Genomic DNA, 10501 nt, shown 5'->3' on the forward strand with positions numbered 1-10501 from the left:
CACGGCGGACTTAACTTATTCCGGGTGGGGGAGGATAATTATTTGTTATAGATGTGGTTCAAATTGTCCATCAATCAGACTCTGTTGTTTTCTTTCATGCAACTTCAAATACATTTTAAGAGCAACATTTGTCGGAGCTGACTTAGCTGAAACCAACGCTGAACCAAATGACGTCAGTTGAAACAATCTGAAACCTTGAATGGCTGTTTTATAGTTTTTAGTCTTCATTATAATTTCAATCTATTACCGTATATGCCTACAAACATACAAATATCCAATTGGTCATGGACACTGCATACTGGGTTTAAAACCAGATTTCAAGTTTACTTTACATGCTTAGCAATTTTAATTCAAGCAAAATTTATTTTTTAAACATTTGTCACATTAAAAACACGGGAAGCAGCTGACTCGATGACTAATATAGTCTTTCGCTGCTTCCTGTCTGTTGTAGATTCTAGTTATGGTGCTATTTTATTTGCATTGTCTATATTTTGTACCGTATACTTTTCTTGCAACAGACAAAATAAAAGGTTTCTCTCTCTCTCTCTCTCTTCACAATTGATAAAAATGGCTGTTTTAATGTCTATTTTATAGCATATAATATCGCAGCTAAACGTCGTAGTATCATTGTTCATATCTGTTTTATCTTTTTCTTTCTTTTTAATTGATTTTCGAATTTTCTGGCCCCCCCCGAAAAAAACTCCTAGATCCGCGCCTGGTTGCTACTTTCCTCGCATTGTTAACCGCGCAATTTTTACGGATCATTATTTTAGGCGGACTGCGCAAAATTATTCTCCCAGAATGATGGTTGTCAGGGGTGCCAGGTTGGCATTTTTTATGTTGTTTGGCATGAAAAAATCCTGTTTGGCATTTTTTCAAATTTTTTTTTCTGAAGAATACGCTACTCCCAAGAATGAAGATAGCTAGGTTGCGCAATAGCAGCAAGTGGATGCTGAGCTTTGTTGCAGTTCTATACAGTTTCACAGTCCATTTTTTACCAAATCCATTACTTATTAATGAAGAAATGTTCGATTTTGCAGCGTTTTGCCGATTTGGCATTTTTTTAAGTCATTTGGCATTTTTTGACCTGTTGTTCGGCATTTTTTCCATAAGTGGACCTGGCAACTTTGATAGTGGTTTTTAACCATGATGGTAGCCACTTTAACAAGTCGAAATTCTGTCACTGAAATTGACTAGAATGAAACCGCCAATCATAAGCTACGGTTTAAGTGACGTATAAAATGGCGAAAAGAAGATGATAAAAAGCAAATGAAGTGATGGATTTTTGTCAGCTGGTTGGCTTAGGGCTAGAAAGTAGTCATTTCATTGACGCGTGTTCGATTCTCACCACTGCTATTGCTCTTTTTCTTCTGTAATTACCAAATAAAGTTCAAAACAGGCATTAATTCTCTGGATGAATGCTAGAAGGGTCACAATTGGACGGTAGCCTCTTATAACACGTTCTGATTGGTTGGCGGTTGCATTGTAGTCAATTTCAGTGGCAGAATTTCGACTTGTTAAAGTGGCTACCTTTAACCATAAACGTCTATGTTTTTAACCCAGTTGGCTGTATGAGTAGCAGGGATGCCCCAGGTTAGCATTTTTTTTATGTTGCTTGGCATGATAAAATCCTGTTTGGCATTGTTTCAAAATTCTTTTTACTGAAGAATACCGTACTCTCAAGTGTGAAGATAGCTAGGTTGTGCAATAGAAGCAAATGTAGGCTGAGCTTTGTTGCAGTTTTATTCATTTTTTACCGAATCCATTACTTATTAATGAAAAAACATTCGATTTTGCTGCGACTTGCTTAGTTATTTGGCCTTTTTTCAGGTTATTTGGTATTTTTTGATCAGTTGTTTTGCATTTTTTTCATAAGTGGACCTGGCAACCCTGATGAGAGAGTTCAAAGAAGACAAGTACAACAGTCCAGGTTGACAACCTCAGCTTTTTTATCATACCTGCTTAGGGCTAGTTGATCTTGCTCGAAGCCTTTTATCAGCAGATCATGAGTTTGTTATATTCAGTGAGTTTTCAACAGATCCTCTTGAGAAATTATTTGGAAAGGTTGTGAGGGAACATATTTTATAAATGTTCAGCATGTCTCCAAAAAACTGTCAATAACCAAGACCAAGCTTGCTTTGAATCAGGGCTTGACATTTCTTTTGTATGTGCACCAGCAGGGCATGTTTGCAATCTTTGCTCATACAGAATGGTTTTATCAGAAGTGGAAGTGTTTGAAGAATTGCCAATTATAGAATTTAAAGAATTTATCATTTAATGAATTGCAAGCCATTGTTTGCTTAGTTGGATAGTGGATAGGCAGTGGCTATTTGACCAGCTCCAGTCTTTTAATCTGAAACACTATTTGACCGGTCATGACGTATTCTTTTTTCTTTTTCTCTTTCAAAGCAAAAGACAAAAGGAGAAAAAAAAAGTGCTTATATACGGTAAGCAGGCCTCGAAATTCATGGCAGACACCGCGGACATGTCCGCCGTCACAGCATGTGATGCATTGGTATTGGTATAAATATATGACCAAATATGACCGATTTAGAGGGTACTTTCCCGCTGTGAAGTTTTGTCATATCCAGGCTGGTGCCTGAAATATGTCTTTTGGCTAATCATGGTCTAAAGTAGATAGAAAACAGAATGAGGAAGACAAGAATGAAAAAGACAAGGAATCAAATCTTAATATCAATCTCCATGGCATTGAGTGTTCTGCGAAAGAAACAGTTGCATGCCCTTGTTGAGTGGTGTAGAACCAGTAGCCTACCTTTCCAAGGGCAAAGGTTGTAGCTTACAAGAGCTCTCACCAATCAACTATAGGCTCTAGCAGTGTAGATGTAACTATTGATTGGTTGATACACATTGCTGTAGCTACTTGTATTCTGAGATGATATTTTGCATTTTCAGGAAGTTTGCACATAGTCAGTGCAACTGTGATTAGTTTAAGTGGAAGTGTATAAAAAGATGTCTCGAAAAATTATTGGAGCTGCTCTGGGTGGAGGACTGCTTTTGTATGGTTATCGTTACATGGTTGACAAGGGGTGAGATTAGACAAAACAAGGCTAACCTGTCACCAAAGAAATCATTTTTCTTGTATTTTATTTTTCATGCCTTTTATAGTATAACATATCATATATTGTAGAAGAAAGCTAAGAGCTAGTAAGCAAGTCTCCGCCCTGGTTAAAAATATCAAAATGTCATACATTGGAATCGATTAAATATATAATTTAGTGTGAAACTACTTTATCTTTGCTTTACACTTCATACGTTTCACCCTACATGTGTTGGTCGATTCCAATCTTAGATATATATTCACGTCATAGCATTTATGATCAAGGCGGAGACTTATGCACCAGCTTTGATAACTACTATTCTTTTAGGTTGAATAATGGATACATTAATGATAAAACAACATACAAAAGATTCATGCAAATGTTTTGCAAATGCTGATATTGTAGTACCAAAAAAATCAATGGTTTTGTTTTTATAAGATTTCACTGTTTATCAATTCAAGATTATTTCCACAGCATATTAAATAATAGTGTTAATTCACCACATCACTTTCAATTATAATTTACTTAGGAAACGGCTAAGCGATGATCAACATGTTGTGATTGTTGGTGGAGGCTATGGAGGGGTACGCCTTGCTAAAGAGCTAAAAGGAAGAGGGAAATTCACCTTAATAGATGCAAGAGATTCAATGCATCACAACATGGCTGCATTGCGGTAAGTAGTGAGTGTTTGTAAAGATAAAAAGTTGGTAGCAAAGGTATTATACGTTGAGGGTGTTAGTGGTTTGCTACGCTTTGATCGCCAAATTGGCTAATTTGTATCATGTAATGCATTCTATGTTGATATGGGATTGTTCAACTCACAACTGGCATTAACTTTGATTTCTCAATGTGCTATGTAAAGTAGTTGCAAATTTTCTATACTCGTACAGAATTTTTTATATATAGTTTTTAAATTGGTATGCTACTGTTCATACATATAGCGGCACTTGTTGCTGTGATTCCTTGGCACTGGTCAGTATCATTTCTCCAAAGAACTTATTTTGCGCTTACACGTATTTAGTATGTATATTATATACTATATATACTGCACAAAGTATTGCCTTCATCACAAAGGTGCCTTCATCACAATGAAGGCACCGTTGTATATAAATGATGAAGGCACCTTTGTGTTTTCTTGTTGCTTTTATTACATATGCTTGGTCTTTCATTTATTTGTGTTGTTTAAATGCTCTAACCCTAACTCTTTTCTTCTATGTTGTAGGGCAGCTGTAGAGCCTGGGTTTGCCCATAAAACATTTATCCCTTATCATGTTGCATTTGGAGACAACTTTCTTCAAGGAAAAGTTGTTGACATTGATCCCGAAAAGCAACAACTGTCTTTGGAAAATAATGCTGTATGTAATGAATATCATGTCCTTGATGTGATATTTAGAAGTGTTTTATTTATTCACAGAGATATATATGTATTGCACATTAAGCCGAAAAAGCCAATGATGTCTTACCAACTGCAGTTCTGGGGCACAATGCAAAAAATGAATTGACCTTTGAATCAAATTTCTTTATATCAGCATTGCTTTTTGTCGAAATATAACTTCCAAATCGAAGTAAAAAGGTTATTTTTTCTGTTTATTTTCATGTTTATTTTCATGCTATCGTTTTTGCACTCTTTATCAAGAAGGTTCATATCTACTTTTCGTTGTAAATTTTGCCGTTGGGAAGTTGAATCCAGTCACCTTTTTATACCACCTCTTGTACGGCAATGAGTAGGCCACATCTTATTTTTTACTATTTTTCTAGACACCGATCTCATACAGTCAACTGGTGTTGGCCACTGGGTCAACTGGTTGCTTTCCCAGCAAGTGTAGTCTTGATAAATCTACTGCTGAATTGAAGCAAATGTATGAAGATTTTGCCAATGAAGTTAAAAAGGCAAAGAAAATAGTTGTTGTTGGAGGTGGAGCTGTTGGTGTAGAAATTGCTGGAGAAATACAAACTGATTATCCTGATCAGAAAGAGGTTAGATTACATGTTGTGGTAGTCCTGCTAAAATTCTTTAAAAATTAATACTACCGGTACTGTATATTGAACTAATCCTGACTACTTATAAAAAAATCTTTGCAATACTGCAAACACCTCAAAGTGTTTTGGACACTTTAATTCAAATATTAAAGCAAGTCCAGGAACTCGCTTTGTCTTCACCAGAACAACATCATTGTTTGTGGCCTTAATTTTGTTGTTGCGTTAAAAAATTGAAAATGATGACTTCTTTGTTTTATCTTCTCACCTTGCTGGATATAATTATGATATGTACTTGATACATTACAATTAATATGCCTCGGCAGTCAAATGTAATAATCACAATATTTTGGTGATAAATTATTCCATGCTGATACAACCACTGATTTTCTCCATAAAATACACTTAACTTTAAATCGTTATTGCCTGAGATGCCAATGCGGTTGGACGACCGAGTGAATGTGCAATCTGGCATTGCGATAGTGTCGCACGTGATTTCCTTGTGAAATTGTTACAGTATCAAGTTTTAAAAAGTGACATTGCATCACTTTTCAGGTTACGATTGTACACAACAGTGATGTCTTCGTATCTCGCAAGCTGAAGCCGAAAGCATATGACATTATTGCGCAAAAGTTTGAATCGAAACGCATCAATACTATTCTAGGTACGGTATCATTTTGCTACCGATCCTTATTTGATTCTGATAATATTGTTTCAGTGCCAACTTTACTCGCAATATTTTAACAATATAAATATTAAATATTGTGAAGAATAATTTATTCTAGTTACCTTTGTTATTTGATAATGGAATCTATTTCGGCTGAGGATAAGAGGTAAGGGTAGTGCTGGCCTTGCATTCATCGCCGGTTTTATAAAACTAACTGTAGATGATTCAGGCTAAGCAGTAACAATGTGTCCCTTTTGCTTCGTGCATTTTTCTTGGCTTTTCAACCCCTTATATATGTTGATGTAGCACGTAACATGAAAAGGCGTCTGCTAGAATCTTTCATAAGATAGGAATTTGAAACAAATGCGTAATTTGTTAAATAGCCCCTGTTATACTGCTACGTTTCCCTCCTGCATGTCATCACTTATGTTGTTTTTAACGATTAATTATAAATATAATACTAAGGAGATATTTAAAAGAATGTATGTTTGCTATGCTTTTCTACTTCAAAATTTTGACAAGGTTTTTGGAGCACAGTTACAGCAGCATATTGGCGTCTTATCAGTGTTGTGTTCAAATAGAAAATTACCATATCGCTTTTGGCAGGTGACACAGTCACTAATTTGGATGAAATTCCACATAACAAAACCACTGAGGGCATCAAGGTTAAACTGTCAAGTGGAAAGGAGCTGGATGCGGACTTAGTTGTGAAGTGTTACGGATTGACAATTAACAAAGACGCTTACCAAAACGCATTAGGTAATGTAGAAAACATCTTGCTTGATTTTATTCCTTTTGACGCTACACTTTCCTAAACTTACAGCAACAGAACGTAATAGTAATTTAACATAATCGCAACATGCTAGACACAATCCCAGCCAGCAACTCAATTAGTTTTTTCACATTGATTCAACGTCTGCAGAGTAAAAATCGTCTGCAATTTATGTTCAACGTCTGCAATATCAAAACGTTCAATTGCGGTACGTTGATTTACTGGCTGGTAATTTTAGACTGGCTTGCATTGTTTTCAAATGCTCATCTAAGTCTTCTAGCTGTCGTAAAATCTGTATGGTTTCGATCAACGTATTTCTAATTGTTTAAGGTGACAGCATGAACCAGATGGGCCAACTGAAGGTGAACGACAGTTTGGAAGTTGAAGGAGTGAAGAATATATTCGCTGTGGGCGATTGCAATAATGTCGAGGTTAGTTTGTTGCATTCACTTTTAAATCAAAAAGATTATATTTATCATCATTGTTATATTACTTCTCTCTTTGTTATCTCTTCTTGTTATATTACATTTTTTCTCATTTACTTTTGATTCAAAAACCTGGCTTCAAATTTTCTTTTAATTTCTTGACAAACTTTGTCAAATGACGGATTGCCGAATGTTATGATACCTCATAGAGATGGTTCTCATTGTCCCCTTATCAAACAATAGAGGCATTGTAGCGTATCAGAAAACTTATAATTGTATGTTTGTGACAAAAAAGTAATTAAAGTCATAACAACACTGATTTCTTGCAGGTAACCAAACTTGCCATCGAAGCACAGAGCCAAGCAACATGCACATATAACAATCTGATCAATATCGCAAAGGGGAGAGTTCTGCAACCATACAAGTCAGGTAACATGCAGTGGTCTTCTGATCAGCACAAAAATGCAATGTAGAGAGTAAAAGCTGGTAGGCACTTTAACAAGCAGATTTCTAACAATCCACGCGCGTATCCAATCCAACCACGAACCAATGAGATGCTACGTTATCTGTACGTTATCTGTTATTGTGACCATTCCAGCATTCAGCCAGAGAATTAATAATTGCTTTGAACTTTGTTTGGTAATTACAGAAGAAAAAAGAGCTATAGCAGAGGATCAAACAGGGAATCAAACCCACGTCATTGTAATGACTACTACCGCTCTAACCCAATGCGCCAAGCCAACCGATGGCAAAGCGATGATTTAATTTAGCTAGAATTTGCGTTTTTCCTTTATTCTTCCCAAACGCAATCTTGATGACGTCATGAAAAGCGTAGCTTCTGATTGGTTCGTGCTGGATTGGATATCTGCATGTTAAAGTGCCTACCGTAAAAGCTGACGTTATTTGCGATATGACTTGATCGTTATGATACACATGCAACTGGCTGCAACCAAATTCACTGGTATTCTTCATGTGACCGTCAGCTTTGTGGGCTTTACAAATAGTCTGAGCCTTATGAATGCAAAGAATGTCAAGATAGGTTGTGGTATTTTCAACACTAGACTTGTAAGAATAGCTCTCTGAAACAGAATGCATGCCCTGGCTGTGATCTATTCAAGAGTTCAATATTTCATGTAAAATGTTCTTTTTAATCTTGTAGTAGAAAATTAACTCACTTTTTTACTTACAACGTTATTGACATAATTTGTTGTATTTTTTTCTTCAGAATTCTTTCAAATGTGTGTCCCTATTGGCCGAGATGGTGGCTTTTCTCAGGCTGGGTCGTGGGTTCTGGGTGACTTTGCCACAAGGAAAATCAAAGCAACTGACGTGTTTGTGAAATTGCAGCATCAAGAATTCGGTCAAAAACCTCCGCTGTGAAGAAGTACAGGCTTTTTCAAATACGTTTCCTACTCCAAAATTAGAGTGTTTCGGAGAAATAGTGCTTTCTTTATGCTGTTAGTCTGAAAGCTCGCACAATCATGCTTCGTTTTAGTATCAATGTTACTTGTAGTTGCTTGTTATGTTGCAGTAGTGTTCACTACCTTAGTTTTCCATCAACAGAACTTGCTATTTCAAATGAAATTCTAAAAGTGTGCTTTCACTACTTCATCTGCTTGTTACCTTTTGCAAAGGTGCTAGCCTTTACTTTGCGTGGTACATTTGCTGCAGCCTTCAGGGTATTTGTTGAGAGAACTGTTGTATCATACTTAGAAGCAAAATGGTTTGAACTAGCAGTCGATCTAATTAAAAAGTTTATGAACCCAAAAGCAGAAATTAAACTCATGATGTTTTTTGATGATGTTAATCTTCACTGCTAATCTAAGTGTTTGCTTCAGCAGATAAGATGACAACAATATGATTTTGAAAACGTTTGCTTTACGGCTAATTCAGTTTTTGCATTTCGTACATGTTTTATTTTATTTGAATAAGGACCTTCTGATGATCCCCTTTTTAGAGTGAAACAGGCTGTAGAGGTTTTAGAAAATAATAACGATTTTTGATGTGAAAAAATCGAAATATTTCTTAAACACAGGTGTATTCAAGGGAATCATCATATTATTATGTGAATTGTTTTTGAGTACCGCATTGCACTGCATTCGTGTCATAGGTAGTCAAAAAATGAGTTTGATTACTTTTTTGTTTCGGCAATCAATGTTTAGATTTTCCAATTCTTTAAATGCACAGTATTTTATCATACTATTCATTGCGTTCTAATTAATAAATCAGCTTTGAATATTGATGAATGGCTTTCGATTCTATCAATTACTTTGGTCGTACCGCACATTTTCAGTATGTTATTGTCTAATAGGTTGCACAGGAATCTATTCAAATACTGTATGACGCCCTGTGGGGTTGTCGAAAGCGTTTACGTTATAGCCTACTGTAGGCTGGTAGTCAGTGATAAATAATTAAATATATTTAAACAAACCCTCAGTTATTTATTGACTATGAACAAATATTAGGCCGAGTTAACATTACTTTTATCCTCTTAGTCGGAAAACAAAGCAAGGCGTTGTTGGTCGTGACACTTTTGTCACGCCTTTTGAAAACGATGGCACAGACTATGTTCCGTTCTGGTGTGTACTGTGTAGCCTACCTGTAATAATAATAATAACACAAGCCAACACACTTTTTGTGTCAGCATAGTAAATGTCATTCTAGGGTATATTTTGGGTGCTGAATTCAAAAATCACATCAGATTTTTTGTATCACATCAGGATTTTATGATATCTGGGTGCTGTTTTGGTAAAAATGGGTAAAATCGACTCCTGATCTGTATTGGTAGACTATGGCGTTTCATGGAATTTGAACTCTTTTTTGTCAACAAGGTCTGTGATAAAGTCTAAATTCATCACGATAAAGTCTTACACAAGAGATACAAACATAATATTAATGAAAACATTGAGGAATTTCAAGACCTGTTTTATTTTTAATTTTATTGAAGTGTGGTAACTTGAACCTAACTCTTCAAAGTTTATCTGCTAACACTAAATGTTCAACGCCTTTTTTTTTACAAGAGTAGGCTACATTGTTACTTTTTTCGTGTTAAGAAGTAGGTTTGATAGCTGTGCAAATCCCCAATACATATTTTAAACCTTTTGGTTTTGCCATCTTGTCCTTTTGTTGGTGCTACAGTTGTGTGTTTGTAATGTCATTCGTTATTATGTTTGCGCCAGCAAAGAAAAATAAAATTGAAGAAATTGAATAGAATAGACACATAAAAATAGGTTCAATTCTACAGAAAAAAGAAAATTCACATGCACATTTGGGAAACGTTACTCTGGACAAACTTTCGCTTGCATGATTTTTGTGAATGTTGTGAGTGGATTTAAGATTTCCATTGATTTATCGTCTTAGGTTTTCCACACAAGCTTAACATGCAGCATGTGTGGAGCCCATGATTTGTCCTGATCACCCAGGCGAATTTTAAAGTATGTAAGATATGCTTGTTTCACAAAACTTGTTATGGTTTGCCTTTGGTTAGGAACAGTAGTCTATAACTGCTCGTAACAAAGAACATCAGGGTCATTTTCACACTTTTTTGAAGATGTCATTCTGCTACTTATTCACACCACAAACAGAATTAACACCTTGCTAA

General features: G+C 35.7%; 1 protein-coding gene across 1 annotated transcript; it reads left to right on the forward strand.

Annotated features, from left to right (window-relative positions):
* Nucleotides 1-2398: 2398 nt before the first annotated feature.
* On the forward strand, nt 2399-9142 carry LOC145764839 (ferroptosis suppressor protein 1-like). Its single transcript, XM_082576523.1, has 10 exons — nt 2399-2447; nt 2914-3047; nt 3589-3732; nt 4282-4414; nt 4818-5036; nt 5592-5700; nt 6310-6462; nt 6806-6906; nt 7230-7329; nt 8126-9142. Exons 2-10 carry the CDS (start codon nt 2971-2973, stop codon nt 8278-8280), a joined length of 1191 nt encoding a protein of 396 aa, XP_082432649.1. The 5' UTR covers nt 2399-2447; nt 2914-2970; the 3' UTR covers nt 8281-9142.
* Nucleotides 9143-10501: the final 1359 nt, after the last annotated feature.

The sequence above is a fragment of the Aplidium turbinatum genome, chromosome 2 (assembly GCF_918807975.1).
Source record: "Aplidium turbinatum chromosome 2, kaAplTurb1.1, whole genome shotgun sequence".
Lineage (NCBI taxonomy): Eukaryota > Metazoa > Chordata > Ascidiacea > Aplousobranchia > Polyclinidae > Aplidium > Aplidium turbinatum.

Bases quoted from the DNA above. Each gene is read 5' to 3' on its own strand.
- LOC145764839 (XM_082576523.1), top strand. From the start codon at position 2,971: ATGTCTCGAAAAATTATTGGAGCTGCTCTGGGTGGAGGACTGCTTTTG. The intron at 3,733-4,281 runs GTAAGTAGTGAG...TCTATGTTGTAG, and splicing joins CACAACATGGCTGCATTGCG to GGCAGCTGTAGAGCCTGGGT. The intron at 5,037-5,591 runs GTTAGATTACAT...ATCACTTTTCAG, and splicing joins ATTATCCTGATCAGAAAGAG to GTTACGATTGTACACAACAG.